The sequence below is a fragment of the Caretta caretta genome, chromosome 10 (genome assembly GCF_965140235.1).
Source record: "Caretta caretta isolate rCarCar2 chromosome 10, rCarCar1.hap1, whole genome shotgun sequence".
Taxonomy (NCBI): Eukaryota; Metazoa; Chordata; order Testudines; family Cheloniidae; genus Caretta; species Caretta caretta.
Window position 1 is genome coordinate 84,534,399 of NC_134215.1, and position 17,359 is coordinate 84,551,757.

Below are 17,359 nucleotides of genomic sequence, written 5' to 3' on the forward strand. Positions count from 1 at the left end.
CGTGGGGCTGGGGGAGGAGGCCAGAGGCTGGTTGTCACCCCGTGGCGGCCCAGCGGCTTGGGCGACTCACCTGGCCAGGTTAAAGGCATCGTCAATGAGCTGGGCTCGGTTTATCACCGGGATGACCTGGAAAAGAGCAAACACGATTACCAGGGGCAGGAGCAGACCGGGTCGGGGAGAAGAGCCTTGGAATGGGCGACTCAGCTTGGGCTGGCTGTGGGGTCCCTGGCCCAGCTTGGGGCTCGACCACCCCACGGCAGGGGCCTGGTCCCCTGGGCTGAGAGTGCTGGTGCGGGGGCAGAGGCTGGGCTTTCGGGTACCTCATAATTGGTGACCAGCTGGCTCAGCAGCTTGTTCCAGTTCTCCTGGTCATAGTTCACCCGGAAATACCCCGTCACGTTGATGTTGAGCAGGAGCCAGTTGGAGGCACCAGCCACCACAAACGATGAGCTGGTGGCTGAGAAAGGAAAAGGAAGCACGTTAGTGGGGCCCATCCCTTCAAGTCTACAGCAGAGAGTGCCTGAGCCTAGAACCCTCCGGGGGCCACCCCCTAGAACCCCCCCCAGAGCCCCTCCAGAGACTGCCCCCTAGAACCCCCCACTGAGCCCCTCCGGGGGTCTCCCCCTAGAACTCCCCCACTTAGCCCCTCTGGGGGCTGCTCCCTGATAAAGACTCTTCCCCTGCAGACCTGTCTGGGCTGAAGAGGGGGTAGTGACACCCCCAGTAACCGCACTGAAATCTCCCCAGGGCACTGACCATGGCACTGGCATAGCAAACCTGGCAACTGCTAGCACCATATCCTGGGCCTGCAGCAACACCGGTTCCCTGGGACACGGCCAGGGACCAGCAAGTACCTGAGGTCTTGGTGAGCCAGTACATCTGTTCTGTCCCATCCTGCTGCTTCATCCAAGTGACAGGGACTATCCAGGTGTAGCTGCAGACAGACAGACAGACAGACACTGGGATCTTCTCCTGCTCTTCCTTACTCTGCCTGGTTCTGCCCCCGGCAGAGTCCCAGCTCCCCAGTGCAAGGGATCACCCCCCCGGTGATCACTGCTGCCTCACCCAAATCACACCCTCACCCTCACCCCTCAAAGGGGTGACGCCCCACGGGGAGGTCCCTGCAAGGAGCATGGAGGAACGGGGCTGGCCTCGGGCCTCAGCCTCTCGGAGGCAGAAGGCCTATGGGGCTCCAGGGGACCCAGCACCGCAAGGTCTCAGTTCTCTCAGCTCTACCTGGGGGTGCCGCAGTGCAGCCCTGGCCACGATCCCGCAGAGGGCCCCCTCCGAGAGGCACAGCCATGGGGCTCTGTGGTGGCAGGGGAGGGGCTCACGCCCCACCGTGCTTAGGACAGCCAGCCTCTCTAGTGTGGGACCTCAGGGGGCAAAAAGGGCCATTCGATCACTCACTTGAACGCCGAGGGCCGCTCGACAATGGATTCGGTGTCCAGTAAGAAGTGTCTCTGGCTAATGGAGCCAACTTTCGTGTCCACGGTCACCATGGGGAAGCCCATCTGCAGTGTCCAGCGATCCATGATGCCTTTGATGGTGGTGGGGAGCTGAATGTTGTCTTCAACCACCACCTATGCAGGGGGCAGGAAGGGGCTATTGGCTGCTGTTCTCGGTGGATCGGCTCCCGCAGAGGCTAGGCTGGGGACTCCCGGCTCCATCCCCACCCCCTGCCCTTCTACAGGGCACCTTTGGGGGAAGAGAGAAGTGCCCAGAGCTGGGTGTTTGGGAAGGTTCAGATGAACCCCCACAGCAGCTTCATGCGCTGTGACAGGGACACTCCCCGCCACGGCCTGTCTAGAGCTCTGGCAGTCACTGGCGGCATCACACCAGCCTCCCCCAGCGACGAGGACTCCGTTCACCGGCTCTGGAAAGAACGGTATCGTACGGTTGTCCCGGCCGGCCTCAGCAGGGTTCCCTGGCGCTGTTTGCATGAGCCGGGCGCAAGAGCTGGCAGGATCAGGCGCTCTCTGGGGCAGGGGCCATGCCATTCTCTGTGTTCGTGCAGCACGGACGAGGCAAGACAAGCGCCAATCAGGCCCCTGCCAGGGAACGGCACCGATTCCTGTCCTGTGCCCAGCGGAGCCGTGCGCCAAGCCTGCCCACGTGCCTGCTGGGGCCCAGGCATGCAGCCAGCACTGTGCCCTGTGTGGGGGCGTGTCGTTCAAATGGAGGCAGAGAGAAGGTGGCTGCCTTAATTTCAGTTGCATCACGGCTGGGTGGGCCCCAGCCCCCCTGTCCCTGACAGTAACGGGCTTCTTACAGGAAAGTGCCACTAAGTATCATGCAACAGAACCCCGGCCCCAGCCCCTGGTCATGCTCCTCCAGCTGGTGGGGGGAGCTTCGCACCTTTTGCAAATGATCCCACAGATCGTCGTAGACCGTGTTTCCGTAGCTGAAGGCTTGGAGGTAGGACTGTGAAAACACAAGGAAAGGGAAGGTTGGTCAGGTGGGATACACCCAAGAGTTCTGAAGGAACTCAAGGGTGAAATTGCAGGACTACTAACTGTCGTCTTTAACCCATCATTTAAATCAGCTTCTGCACCACATGACTGGAGGAGAGCTCATGTGACACCAATTTTTAAAAAGAAAAGGAGTACTTGTAGCACCTTAGAGACTAACCAATTTATTTGAGCATGAGCTTTCGTGAGCTACAGCTCAGATGAAGTGGGCTGTAGCTCACGAAAGCTCATGCTCAAATAAATTGGTTAGTCTCTAAGGTGCTACAAGTCCTCCTTTTCTTTTTGCGGATACAGACTAACACGGCTTTACTCTGAAACCTGTCAATTTTTAAAAAGGGCTCCAGAGATGACCCCAGCAATTACAGGCCGGTAAGCCTGACCTCAGTACCGGGCAAACTGGTTGAAACTCTAGTAAAGAACAAAATTGTCAGACACATTGATGAATGTAACTGTCACGGAGTGTGGGGGAGTCCAGGCCTGCACCCCTCTTCCTGGGATTCACTGAGACTCTCAGCCAGCCAGTAAAACAGAAGGTTTATTGGACAACAGGAACGCAGTCCAAAACAGAGCTTGTGGGTACACCCAGGACCCCTCAGTCAAGTCCTTCTGGGGGAGCAGGGAGCTTAGACCCCAGCCCTGGGGTTCCCTGCGTTCCTCCACCCAGCCCCAAACTGAAAAACTAACCCCCCCCAGCAGGTTCCCTGCTGCAGCCTCCGTCCACATTCCTGGGCAGAGGTGTTACCTCCCCCTCCCCGTCCTGGTTCAGGTTACAGGCTCTCAGGTCTCCCATCCCCAGGGCACATTCCCAGGTCAACACTCCCCCCTCCCTGCTGCGTCACATCATCACATCTTTCCCCCCTTTGAGATTGAACTGAGCGGGGTCACTGTGACCAGTGACCTGGGAAAGTTCAGGGCCCCCTCTCCGGGACAGCGCATCCGCTACCAGGTTGGCACTTCCCTTCACGTGGACCACGTCCATGTCGTAATCCTGCAGGAGCAGGCTCCATCTCAGGAGTTTGGCGTTGGCTCCTTTCATCTGGTGCAGCCAGGTCAGGGGAGAGTGGTCGGTGTACACGGTGAAGTGTCGCCCGAAGAGATAGGGCTCTAGTTTCTTGAGGGCCCACACCATGGCCAGGCACTCCTTCTCGATGGCCGCGTAGTGTTGCTCCCGGGGTAGCAACTTCTTGCTCAGGTACACGATGGGGTGTCTCTCCCCCTTTTCATCCTCCTGCATTAACACCGCCCCCAGTCCCGTGTCGGAGGCGTCGGTGAACACCACAAAGGGTTTGTCAAAGTCTGGGTTTGCCAGAACTGGGCCACTGACCAGAGCCTCCTTCAGCGCCCGGAAAGCCTCCTGGCACTGCTCGGTCCAGACCACCTTGTCTGGCTTCCCCTTCTTGCATAGCTCAGTGATGGGGGTGGCTATGGCGCTAAAGTGGGGCACAAATCTTCGGTAGTATCCTGCCAACACAATAAAGGCTTGGACCTGCTTTTTGGTGTGGGGAGCGGGCCGGTCTCTGATCACCTCCACCTTGGCTGGTTCCGGCTTTAGGCTCCCCACCCGATGGCCCAGGTAAGATACTTCAGCCATCCCCACCTTGCACTTCTCCGCTTTTACCGTCAGCCCAGCCCCCTGGAGTCGGTCCAGCACTTGTCTAACCTGGGACACGTGGTCCTCCCAGGTCTGGCTAAAGACACAGATGTCATCAATATACACCACGGCAAAACTCTCCATCCCCCTCAGGAGCTGGTCCACCAGGCGCTGGAAGGTGGCCCGTGCTCCCTTGAGGCCGAAAGGCAGGGTCAGGAACTCACAGAGCCCCAGAGGGGTGATAAAGGCCGATTTCAGCCGGGCATCTGCATCCAGCGGCACTTGCCAGTAGCCCTTTGTAAGGTCCATGGTGGTAAGGTACCGAGCTCCTCCCAGCTTGTCTAGGAGCTCGTCCGGCCTGGGCATGGGGTAGGCATCAGATACAATGATGGCATTGAGCTTCCGATAGTCCACGCAGAACCGGACCGACCCGTCCTTTTTGGGGACCAGCACCACCGGCGAGGCCCAAGGGCTGGCAGATGGCTGGATCACCCCCAAAGCCAGCATGTCCCGGACCTCTCTTTCCAGGTCCTGAGCAGTTTTCCCTGTGACTCGGAAGGGGGAGCATCTTATCGGCGGGTGCGACCCTGTCTGCACCCGGTGGACAGTCAGATTAGTGCGTCCAGGCTGGTTGGAAAACAGCTGTTGGTACGAATGCAGCACCCCCCTGACCTCAGCTTGCTGGGCAGGGGTTAGCTGATCCGAGAGGGGAATTGTTTCCAGGGGGGAACCAGCTCTGGTCCCAGGGAATAGATCTACTAAAGGGGCATCTCCCTGCTCCTCCCACTGTCCACACACGGCCAACACCACATTCCCCCTGGCATAATATGGCTTCATCATATTCACATGGTACACCCGGCGGTGGTGCGCCCGGTTCGACAGCTCCACCACATAGTTTACCTCATTGAGCTGCTTGACAACCTTGAAAGGGCCCTCCCAGGCGGCCTGTAGTTTGTTCTTTCTCATGGGGATGAGAACCATCACCGGATCCCCGGTGGCACGGTCCCACGCCGTGCGGTCATACCAGACCTTCTGCTTCTTCTGGGCTCTGGCCAGATTCTCCCTGGCCAGGCCCATGAGTTCAGCCAGTCTCTCTCGGAAGATCGGGACATACTCCACCACTGACTCTCCATTGGGAGTGGCCTTCCCCTCCCACTCGTCTCTCATCAGGTCCAGGGGGCCCCTCACCCTCCTTCCATATAACAGTTCGAAAGGCGAAAATCCGGTAGACTCCTGGGGCACCTCCCTGTACGCGAACAGCAGGTGAGGTAAGTACTTGTCCCAGTCCTGCGGGTGCTGGTTCATAAAGGTTTTCAGCATCATCTTTAGCGTCCCGTTGAACCTCTCCACCAGCCCATTGGACTGGGGGTGATAAGCTGAGGCCCAGTCGTGCCGGACCCCACATTTCTCCCACAAGCACCGGAGCAGAGCCGACATGAAGTTGGAGCCTTGGTCTGTCAAGACTTCCTTGGGGAACCCCACTCGGCTGAAAATGGTCAGGAGCGCATCGGCTGGCAAAATCTACCACCCCCAGAATGTATTTCTTCCCCGACCGGGTCATCTTGCTGAGAGGCCCCACGATGTCCATGGCCACCTTCTGGAAACGCTCCTCTATGATGGGCAAAGGTCTCAAAGCCGCTTTCCCCTTGTCCCGGGCCTTCCCCACCCTCTGACAGGGGTCACAGGATCGGCAATACTGCCGGACCGTGGTAAAGACCCCGGGCCAGTAAAAGTTCTGTAGCAACCTCTGCCGGGTGCGCCGGATTCCCTGGTGCCCTGCGAGGGGGATGTCATGGGCCAGGGACAGGAGCTTGCGGCGATACTTCTGGGGGACCACCAGCTGCCTCCTGATCCCACAGGACTCTACTTCCCTTGTGGGAGCCCATTCTCGGTATAGGAACCCCTTTTCCCACAGGAACCTCTCCTGGCAGCCTCTCCTCATGGTCCGTACCACCCTGAGGTCGGCCAGGTCCCTGAGCTTCCGCAAGGAGGGATCTTTCCTCAACTCGGCCTGGAACTCAGGGGCTGGGGAAGGGATGGGGACCGGTTCCCCCTCAGTGGCCAGGTCTGAGGCCTCAGCCTCTCTGAGCCGTGCCCCTCGGCCCTCCCTCCCCACCACGGTAGGGTCCTGAGCCTCCGGTGCGGTACCCTCCCCGAGGTCAGGGTGCAGAGCCCCTCGCCGGCTCTGGCTACGGGTCACAACCAGGGGGGTCTGGGGGTTGCTTGGCCAGTCCTCTAGGTCTCCCCCCATCAAAACCTCAGTGGGCAAATGGTGGTGTACCCCCACATCCTTGAGGCCCTCCTTGGCCCCCCATTTCAGGTGTACCCTTGCCACAGGCACCTGAAATGGGGTCCCGCCCACCCCCGTCAGGGTCAGGTAGGTGTTGGGCACCACCCGATCTGGGGCCACCACCTCGGGCCGGGCCAGCGTCACCTCCGCGCCCGTATCCCAGTATCCATTGACCTTCCTCCCATCCACCTCCAGGGGAACAAGGCACTCTCTCCGGAGGGACAGCCCCGCGCCCACCCTGTAAACCAAGCACCCTGAGTCCACAGCATCCAGCCCTCTGGCGGAGCTGGCCTGGGGTACTCTTCCCTCCGGAGCAGGTGGTAAGCTGGCAGCCCCCCTTGCCTGGGCCATCTGCCCCTCGTCCAGCTGGGTCCCTACCCAGTTAACCCTGGGTAGGTTGGGTCTGCTCAGTCTGTCCCTGAGCCCGGGCACTGGGTCCGTACGTGGCCTCTCTGGCCACGGTGATAGCAGCTCAGGTCACGTTGGTCCCCTCGAGCGGGTCAGAGGGGCCCGACGCCAGGCGTTCCCCTTGGGAGGGGGTTCTCCCTATTTCCCCGCTGGGAGGTCCCCTGGTGACTCTCTCTCTGCATCGGGGGGGGCCTGTTCTTTTGGGATTCCTCCCTGCTACCCGCTGTCCGACTGTTCACAAACTCGTCGGCCAGCTGCCCTGCGTGCTGGGGGTTCTCTAGCTTTTTGTCCACCAACCACAGCCTCAGGTTGGATGGGCACTGTTCATACAGTTGCTCCAGTACGATTAGGTCAAGCAGGTCCTCTTTAGCTTGGGCCCCAGCTGCCCACTTGCGGGCATACCCCTGCATCCGGTTGGCCAGTTGTAGGTAGGTGACCTCAGGCGTTTTACGCTGACTCCGGAACCTTCTCCGGTACATCTTGGGGGTCAGCCCAAACTCACGGAACAGGGCCTGTTTGAACAGTTCATAGTCCCCTGCCTCTGCCCCTGTCATTCGGCTGTACACCTCCACGGCTTTGGGGTCCAGTAAGGGGGTGAGAAACTGGAGCCTGTCTGCAGGGTCAACCCTGTGCATCTCGCAGGCATTCTCAAAGGCCGTCAGGAAGCTATCTATGTCCTCCCCCTCCTTACGCTGGGCCAGGAAGCACTTATCAAAGTTCCTTGCAGTCTTGGGTCCCCCCTCACGCACCGCAGCCGGGGCCCCACTGTTCCTCAGCCTGGCTAGCTCCAGTTCAAGCTGTCTTTTTTTCTCCTTCTCCTGACGCTCCCTCTCCTTCTCCTGAAGTTCCCTCTCCTTCTCCTCCTGCTCATGCCTACGTTGCCTCTCCTTCTCCTGACATTCCCGCTCCTTCTCCTCCTGCTCATGTTGACGTTGTTTTTCATGATCCTCCAGCTCCCTCATTTTCATCTCCCTCTCCCATTCCAGCCGCATCTGCTCCAGGGATGGGGAGCTCCTCCGGGAGGATCCCCTGCTGGCTGCCAGGGTCAGGGTGCCCTCGGTATTCGCCGGGCTTCCCCCAACCCCTCCCCCAGGCCTAGGTAGGAAGGGTCTCGGGGTGTCCTCGGCAGCAGTCTGACCCCTCCCAGCCCGGTCAGGCCCCAGGGCCCATGCTAAGTCCACCGGGCGGCTTCCCTCAGGGGCAGGGATCGGGTCATCCAAGCGATCCCTCTCCTCCAACTGGGCAATCAGCTGTTCCTTGGTGGACCTCCTGATGCGCAGCCCCCTCTGCCTGCACAGCTCCACCAGGTCGCTCTTCAGGCGTTTAGCGTACATCTCCCTGCTGGCCACTCACAGGCCGGGCAGCTTTCCACGGTTTCCAGGAAAAACCCCTCGTGTGCCAGTCCTTCTTGAGGTCACAACCTCTTTGCCAGGGTCGAGCTGCAGACTCCTCCGCCCCTGGGACCGCTCGCTGCAATTCCCCGGGGGACCCTTTACTGCGAAAGTCCTTCTCTCTGGTCACACACTCCCAGGGGTTAACCACCCCCCGAAACCGTCTCTCTCTGAATCTTCAGCACGCCTGGTTCCCGTCAATCCCCCTTCGTTTTACTGCTCCCCAGTCACTTACTGCAGGAAGCGCCGTTCACGGGGTGCAGTACATCCCACGGCTGCCACCAGTTGTCACGGAGTGTGGGGGAGTCCAGGCCCTGCACCCCTCTTCCTGGGATTCACTGAGACTCTCAGCCAGCCAGTAAAACAGAAGGTTTATTGGACAACAGGAACACAGTCCAAAACAGAGCTTGTGGGTACACCCAGGACCCCTCAGTCAAGTCCTTCTGGGGGAACAGGGAGCTTAGACCCCAGCCCTGGGGTTCCCTGTGTTCCTCCACCCAGCCCCAAACTGAAACTAAACCCACCCAGCAGGTTCCCTGCTGCATCCTCTGTCCAGATTCCCCGGCAGAGGTGTTACCGCCCCCTCCCCCTCCCCCTCCTGGCTCAGGTGACAGGCTCTCAGGTCTCCCATCCCCAGGGCATATTCCCAGGTCAACACTCCCCCTCCCTGCTGAGTCACATCGTCACAGTAACTTGTTGGGGAAGAGTCAACATGGTTTTTGTAAAGGGAAATCCTGCCTCACCGATCTACTGGAATTCTTTGAGGGGGGTCAACAAGCACATGGACCAGGGGGATCCAGTGGATACAGTGTACTTAGATTTTCAGAAAGCCTTTGACAAGGTCCCTGAACAAAGGCTCTTAAGCAAAGCAGGCAGTCATGAGATAAGAGGGAAGGTTCTCTCATGGATTGGTAACTGGTTAAAAGATAGGAAACAAAGGGTAGGTATAAATGGTCAGTTTTCAGAGTGGAGAGAGGTAAATACTGGTGTCCCCCAGGGGTCTGTTCTGGGACCAGTCCTATTCAACATGTTCATAAATGATCTGGAAAAAGGGGTAAACAGTGAGGTAGCAAAATTTGCAGATGATACAAAACTACTCAAGATAGTTATGTCCCAGGCAGCCTGTGAAGAGCTACAAAAACTGCCAAAATTGAGTGATTGGGCAACAAAATGGCAGATGAAATTCAATGCTGATAAATGCAAAGCAATGCACACTGGAAAACATCATCCCGACTATACGTATAAAATGATGGGGTGTGAATTAGCTGTGACCACTCAAGAAAGAGACCTTGGAGTCAGTGTGGATAGTTCTCTGAAAACATCCACTCGATGTGCAGCAGCCGTCAAAAAAGCAAACAGAATGTTGGGAATCATTAAGAAAGGGATAGATAATGAGAGAGAAAATATCATGTTGCTTCTACATAAATCCGTGGTACGCCCACATCTTGCATGCAGATCTGGTCGCCCCATCTCAAAAACCTATATTGGAATTGGAAAAGGTTCAGAAAAGGGCAACAAAAATTATTAGGAGTGTGGAACAGCTGCCGTATGAGGAGAGATTAATAAGATGGGAACTTTTCAGCTTGGAAAAGAGACGATTAAGGGGGCATATGACAGAGGTCTATAAAATCATGACTGGTGTGGAGAAAGTAAACAAGGAAGTGTTATTTACTCCTTCTCATAACACAAGAACTGGGGGTCACCAAATGAAATTAACAGGCAGCAGGTTTAAAACAAACCAAAGGAAGTATTTCTTCACACAGCGGACAGTCAACCTGAGGAATTCCTTGCCAGAGGATGCTGTGAAGGCCAAGACTATAACAGGGTTCAAAAAAGAGCTAGATAAGTTCCTGGAGGAGAGGTCCATCAATGACTATTAGCCGGGACGGGCAGGGGTGGTGTCCCTAGCCTCTGTTTGCCAGAAGCTGGGAATGGGCGACAGGGGAAGGATCACTTGATGATTCCCTGTTCTGTTCACTCCCTCTGGGGCACCTGGCACTGGTCACTATCGGCAGACAGGACACTGGGCTGACTGGACCTTTGGTCTGACCCAGTCTGGCCGCTCTTATGTTCTTCTTATGTTCTTATTCGCTCGGGATGAGATGGGGATCCCTGAGTCGGGGCTCAGCAGGGGAGCCGCCTCCCCAAGAGTACATCCTGCGTGCCTGCTGCCAGGCGAAGGCAGAGGCATTGCATTGAGCAAAGTCCCAGACTTTCTGGGCATGGCTGTCAAAGGCAGAGGCCCATGGCTCCCAGCAGCAGTGCCCTCCCTACTGCTCACCCACACTCTTCCCCTGCAGGGTGTCTGGGCAGGAGTGGTGTGACGAAGTGGGACTGTTCTTAATGTTTCCTCTGAATAGTGTGGGGGTGCCTCAGTTTCCCCTAGGCAGTTCTTAAGTATCTAGGTGGTGGGGTAAGGGTGTATGATCATTGCAGAGCCCTAGAGGGCATGTGTGTGCAGGAGTCTGGACACAGAGAATGGCCGACACCCTGTTTCCTGGCAACTGATGGCCTGGGCCCTTCCCCCCCCTGCAAGGTGAGAGCTGAAGGGTTGGAGAACAAAGGAATCAGGTGACCTCCTGGCCCGGGAAAGGAACAAAGCCCAGAGGAGGAGGGGCTGGAGGGGGTTTCAGTTTGGGGCTGGCTGGGACATGGAGTGAAGTGCAGACGTGGTTGTCTGGCTCACTGCCCCCCAGAATGGACCCAGCTGAGGGGTCCCATTCTCTGCACCTGCAAGCTCTGTTTTAGACCATGTTCCTGTCGTCTAATAAACCTTCTGTTTTACTGGCTGGCTGAGAGTCACGTCTGACTGCGAAGTTGGGGTGCAGGACCCTCTGGCTTCCCCAGGAGCACCGCCTGAGCGGACTCGCTGTGGGAAGCGCACGGAGAGGCAGAGGATGCTGAATGCTCCGAGATCAGATCCAGGAAGGTGGAAGCTGTGTGAGCTGTGTGTCCTGAAGACAGGCTGCTCACAGAAAGGCGACTACCCCAGAGTCCTGACTGACTTCATGGGGAGCAGTTCCAGAGCATCGCCCAGGAACTCCGTGACAACTGGTGGCAGCGGTGGGATGTACTGCACCCCGTGGATGGTGCTTCCTGCAGTAAGTGACTGGGGAGCAGTAACACGAAGGGGGATTGCCGAGGACCAGGCCTGCTGAAGGCTCAGAGAGGAGCGGTTTCGGGGGGCGGTTAACCCCTGGGAGTGTGTGACCAGCAAGAAGGACTGTGCAGTAACAGGGTTCCCCTGGGGACTGCAGCGAGCAGTCCAAGGGGCGAAGGAGTCTGCAGCTCGACCCTGGCAAAGAGGTGGTGACCTCGAGAAGGGCTGGCACACTAGGGGTTCTCCCTGGAAACCGTGGGGAGCTGAGAACACACGGGCCTGTGAGTCCACAACAACTTGGGAGGAGCGGAGTGATGGCCTGTCACCGTCTCCTTAAGAAGGACATTGTAACCCTGTGCAAAAAGAGAGGGTTGAGCGTTGGAAAGTTCACCAAAGCAGAGTTAATCGTGCAGCTGGAGGAGGATGACCGCTCTAAGGAACAGATTCCTGACCCCAACTGGGGCTATAGCAGGATCTGGGAGCAGCTGAAGCGGGAGCCAGGCATCGCCAAGACTCCTGTCCCCGACCAGACGAGGGTCTTCACGATCGGGTTCCCCATCGGGGGATCGAGACGGACGGGATTGGAGCTGAGTCTGAGAGAGCAAGAGGACTGTGGGAGACAGCGAGAGCCCGAGAAAGAGCTGCAGAAGCAGCAGCAGCATGAACTGGCGGTGGGGGAGCGGAGAGGCCTAGGGGACCCCTCAGGGGTGAGTGGGGATAGACCCCGGGGGGCCAGTTCCGCAGGGAACCTCGAGACTAAATTGCTGCCCCTGGTTAAGGAGGGGGGGGGTGTGGATGCCCACCTCACTGCCTTTGAGCAGGCTGGCGATTTGAACCAAGGGGACCCTGCGGAAAAGCCCCGGTGTCTAGCTCCCTTGCTGGGTCCCAAGGCCATAGACTCCGTCAGCCAGGTGGTTGGGGATGTGGACAGGCTCCCACTCCTGACCCCAACCTATATGTCTGTGTGGAGTTTCCTGGGGCCAGGCCCCCCGGACCTCCAGTGGGAGTAGAAGGTGATGGTCAATGGGGAGACATTCTTGGGGTGGCCAAAGGGCATGGGCTGCATAAACCTTCCCACATGCGGCCTGCGAGTGCTATCGACCACCCCTGACCTAAGGGAGGGCGTGAAACTGGAAGGGCCTGGTGTAACTCCTACCAAGGAATGGGAGAGATGCTGGGGCATCCATGGGAACGTTGGTGGCTTCGAACTTCCCCAGGTCACCGGCTAAAGTGACCCCGCTCAGTTCGATCTCGAAGGGGGGAGAGATGTGACGAAGTGGGACTGTTCTTAATGTTTCCTCTGAATAGTGTGGGGGTGCCTCAGTTTCCCCTAGGCAGTTCTTAAGTATCTAGGTGGTGGGGTAAGGGTGTATGATCATTGCAGAGCCCTAGAGGGCATGTGTGTGCAGGAGTCTGGACACAGAGAATGGCCGACACCCTGTTTCCTGGCAACTGATGGCCTGGGCCCTTCCCCCCCTGCAAGGTGAGAGCTGAAGGGTTGGAGAACAAAGGAATCAGGTGACCTCCTGGCCCGGGAAAGGAACAAAGCCCAGAGGAGGAGGGGCTGGAGGGGGTTTCAGTTTGGGGCTGGCTGGGACATGGAGTGAAGTGCAGACGTGGTTGTCTGGCTCACTGCCCCCCAGAATGGACCCAGCTGAGGGGTCCCGTTCTCTGCACCTGCAAGCTCTGTTTTAGACCATGTTCCTGTCGTCTAATAAACCTTCTGTTTTACTGGCTGGCTGAGAGTCACGTCTGACTGCGAAGTTGGGGTGCAGGACCCTCTGGCTTCCCCAGGAGCACCGCCTGAGCGGACTCGCTGTGGGAAGCGCACGGAGAGGCAGAGGATGCTGAATGCTCCGAGATCAGATCCAGGAAGGTGGAAGCTGTGTGAGCTGTGTGTCCTGAAGACAGGCTGCTCACAGAAAGGCGACTACCCCAGAGTCCTGACTGACTTCATGGGGAGCAGTTCCAGAGCATCGCCCAGGAACTCCGTGACAAGTGGGCACCGCAGGGCCATGCCACCGGGGGCTGTACTGAGACAGTGGGAGCGAGTGCGCAGGCTGGGCCCTTCCCCAGGCCCGGCCACCATGGGCATGATGGCTGCCATGCTGGCCAACGCTCGACTGGACCAGGGACCTGCAAGCCAAAGCCTGCCACTTGAGTGAATTGCCAGGCTTTGTAGCCAGGGGCTGCCCCAGCCTGCAGCCTCGGTACTGGCACAGAGCAGGCATGTAACTCACGCTGAGCAGGGCATTGCATGTGTGCGTGGGCACACCCCCAGCACCATCCTTTGCCCTCAGGCCCTGCCCGCTCCTCTGCCCCTCCAGCGCCTCCCCCGTGGCTCTGCCTCCTGGACAGACTGCCCGCGGGTCCGGTGAGCACCGCCAGAGTTTGGGGGGGCTTGGCAGGTTCCCCCTTCGGCAGAGCACCCTCCCAAGGGAGCCCAGGCTGACGCCTGCCTCGGAGCAGGGGCCATGCAGGCAGCGTCCGGCTGAGCCCTCTGCTGGGCACGCAGCCCCTGCCCCTGGCGAGGCGGGTCCGGCCAGGGCCTCACCTGCAGCCCCTTCTTGAAGCTGTTCTCGGTGAGGAACTCCGAGAGCATCCGCAGCACCGACGCCCCCTGCAGGAAGATCAGAGAGAGGCGCTGAGCGAGGGTCCAGGAGCCGCGAGAGGGCAGCACAGCCCACCCGGCTCGCTTCCCAGGAGGGGCTGCCCCCAACCCGGGCCCTGGGCAGTCCCAGCAGGTCCCTCACCTTGCTGTAGGCGATGGCGTCAAAGATCTCGCTGATCTGCGCTGGCGTGTTGATCTCGCTCTCCAGGAAGGAGAGCGGGTGCGAGGAGGCCAGCGCGTCGACCTTCATCACCCGGTACATGTCATTCTGCACGATCAGGTCTTTCTGCAAAGGCAGCAGGTTACAGCCTGCCCGGGGCGGTGCTGGGGCAGCCCCTCCGCGGGCGTGTGGGGACTGCTACCAGCCCAGACACGGCGCCGTCTCTTCCCTTCCTGCCCCCAGCCTGGCTGAGCCCAGCCTAGGGCTCGGCGTTCTCACCCCCTGCAGGATGGGCCTGCGGAGGGGGCTGCCTCCTCCCTGCCCAGCAGCACCAGGAGCTGGGTGGGCCCTGCCCCGGCAAGCAGCTCTCGCTCACTGCTGCCGGCAGCGCCAGGCTGCCCCTCTGGAGGGACGACCGAGACCCACTGGCCTCCATCACCGGGTCCCAGCGCCAGGAAAGGCTGCAGCCAAGCAGAGAGCAGGGCCCCTCCCTGGAGCACACAGCTCCTTCCGGCCAGGTGATCCTGCCTGGGCCGAAGCCTGCCACCTCAGCGAGCCCACCAGTGGCCCAAGGGGCCGTGCGGGTGACAAGGGAAGGCCAGCTCCTGCCGCTGCAGCCCGCTAGGTAGCACCACCCCTCCTGGGGCTACTCACAATGTGCCAGGAAGGCTCAGCAGAGTCCGCCCCCAGGTACTCCACGTAGGAGGCAAAGCCCTCGTTCAGCCACAGGTCATTCCACCAGCGCAGGGTCACCAGGTTCCCGAACCACTGAGGAGAGAGTGAGAAGGGGAGGGTCAGCCAGGGAGCCCCAGGACAGAGCCCCCCAACCCACACACAGCCAGGGAGCCCCAGGACAGAGCCCCCCAACCCACACACAGCCAGGGAGCCCCAGGACAGAGCCCCCCAACCCACACACAGCCAGGGAGCCCCAGGACAGAGCCCCCCAACCCACACACAGCCAGGGAGCCCCAGGACAGAGCCCCCCAACCCACACACAGCCAGGGAGCCCCAGGACAGAGCCCCCCCACACACACACAGCCAGGGAGCCCCAGGACAGAGCCCCCCAACCCACACACAGCCAGGGAGCCCCGAGCCCAGGGACAGAGCCCCCCTGACACACACACAGCCAGGGAGCCCCAGGACAGAGCCCCCCAACCCACACACAGCCAGGGAGCCCCAGGACAGAGCCCCCCAACCCACACACAGCCAGGGAGCCCCAAGCCCAGGGACAGAGCCCCCCCGACACACACACAGCCAGGGAGCCCCAAGCCCCGGGACAGAGCCCCCCTGACACACACACAGCCAGGGAGCCCCGAGCCCAGGGACAGAGCAACCCGACACACACATCCAGGGAGCCCCGAGCCCAGGGACAGAGCCCCCCCACACACACACACAGCCAGGGAGCCCCAGGACAGAGCCCCCCAACCCACACACAGCCAGGGAGCCCCAAGCCCAGGGACAGAGCCCCCCTGACACACACACAGCCAGGGAGCCCCGAGCCCAGGGACAGAGCCCCCCGACACACACACAGCCAGGGAGCCCCAGGACAGAGCCCCCCAACCCACACACATCCAGGGAGCCCCGAGCCCAGGGACAGAGCCCCCCTGACACACACACAGCCAGGGAGCCCCAGGACAGAGCCCCCCAACCCACACACAGCCAGGGAGCCCCAAGCCCAGGGACAGAGCCCCCCTGACACACACACAGCCAGGGAGCCCCGAGCCCAGGGACAGAGCCCCCCGACACACACATCCAGGGAGCCCCGAGCCCAGGGACAGAGCCCCCCACACACACACACAGCCAGGGAGCCCCCGAGCCCAGGGAGCCCCCGAGCCCAGGGAGCCCCCCGACAGACACAGCGAGGAAGCCCCCGAGCCCAGGGACAGAGCCCCCAACACACACATCCAGGGAGCCCCAAGCCCAGGGACAGAGCCCCCCACATGCACACACATAGCCAGGGAGCCCCAGGACAGAGCCCCCCCACATACACACACACACACAGCCAGGGAGCCCCCGAGCCCAGGGAATCCTGGACTAGTTCCAGCCCTTCAGTATCTCTACACCCAGCTGAGGGCTGGCAGGGAGGCAGAGCAGGATACACTGGGTACCTGGTGGGCAAGCTCATGAGCGATCACTGTTGCCACCCTCTCCTTGTTGCCGATGGAAGAGAAGAGAGGATCATAGAGCAGCGAGTTCTCCCGGTACGTCACGAGTCCCCAGTTCTCCATGGCACCTGCATTGAAGTCTGGAAGGCCAACCTGGTCTGGGAGAGGGACAGGCCTCGTTAGCAGGGTTGCACCCTCACCCCGGGAAAGCATGAAAACCCCCACCTCCGTGGGACAGCCCAGAACCCCCTGCCCCTGTGGGAGCGCACGGAACCCCCCACCCCATGGGAGAGCACGGAACACCCCCCCACCCCCTTGGAAGACCACAGGACCCCCTGTAATACTGTCCCACCAGGGACCAGCTCATGCCAAGCTCCTCATGCCTCACTGAACACGAACAAATAACATCGCTGGGATCAGTCCGGCTCAGCTGTGGGTTAGTGGTGTTAAAGCAGGTATGAGAGCGATAAGGATGTGTTTGGGGTTCAGATTATGGATCGCTGGTGAGTGGTTGCAGCATTAATCTCACTTCTAGCAGCTGGCTCCCATGTCGTCAGGGAATATTTGAGCGGGTGCATGGTGAGCCCCTGCCACTGTGTAAATCACCAGACAGGAGAGACTAACCAGTGTGAAGGGCTGACCCCCAACCGCAGGTGTCACATCCTGCCCAGCAGGGACGGGCCATTGACACCAGATGGACTGTTGTGGGACGATAAAGAGGACAACAGCCATGTGTTGTTCTGCCCTCCCCCTGCCCCCTGTGAAGACGAGTCATGCAAGTGGATTCCTTCCATTAGCTGATTGCCCAGGTCAGGGCATGTGGCAGGAGGGGTTAAAAACCATAACAAGAAGGAACTGGATCTCTGTGCTGCTTGGACTCTGGGAGACAAGGTTTCTAGCCATAAGCAAGGGATACCCAGCTTCTTAACTTGGATTAGCTCTAAAGGACAAATACGGCTTGTGGATTATAGAAGCTTCTATTACCTTTTGAATTTAAGATTATAACTCATTTGTGTATCTATGTTTACCTGCTTTAACCTTGAAAATAACTCTCTGATTTCCTTTTCCTATTAATAAATCTTTAGATAGCCAGTCCTATAATAAACTACAAGCTCTGTCTTTGGTGAGAGATCTGAGGTGCATTTGCCCTAGGCTAAATTACTGGTCCTTTGGGACTGGGAGTTGCCTGAGTATTGCTGTGATCCTTGGCATAAGGGCCCATCTGCCACACA

At 59.3% G+C, this 17,359-nt stretch overlaps 1 protein-coding gene across 4 annotated transcripts in view; it reads right to left on the bottom strand.

The window, feature by feature from the left end:
* The window catches only part of ANPEP (alanyl aminopeptidase, membrane), a 51,373-nt gene that overhangs the window by 5,186 nt on the left and 28,828 nt on the right, over positions 1–17,359 (bottom strand). For all 4 annotated transcript variants that reach the window (XM_048865876.1, XM_048865877.1, XM_048865875.1 and 1 more), the window contains exons 6-14: positions 16,131–16,285; positions 14,677–14,790; positions 14,005–14,148; positions 13,806–13,871; positions 2,359–2,424; positions 1,411–1,583; positions 855–934; positions 321–457; positions 71–126 (exon numbers count right to left, since the gene is read on the bottom strand). In XM_048865876.1, the coding sequence (XP_048721833.1) occupies positions 71–126; positions 321–457; positions 855–934; positions 1,411–1,583; positions 2,359–2,424; positions 13,806–13,871; positions 14,005–14,148; positions 14,677–14,790; positions 16,131–16,285 (991 nt within the window). The remainder of the gene's footprint in view (positions 1–70; positions 127–320; positions 458–854; positions 935–1,410; positions 1,584–2,358; positions 2,425–13,805; positions 13,872–14,004; positions 14,149–14,676; positions 14,791–16,130; positions 16,286–17,359) is intronic.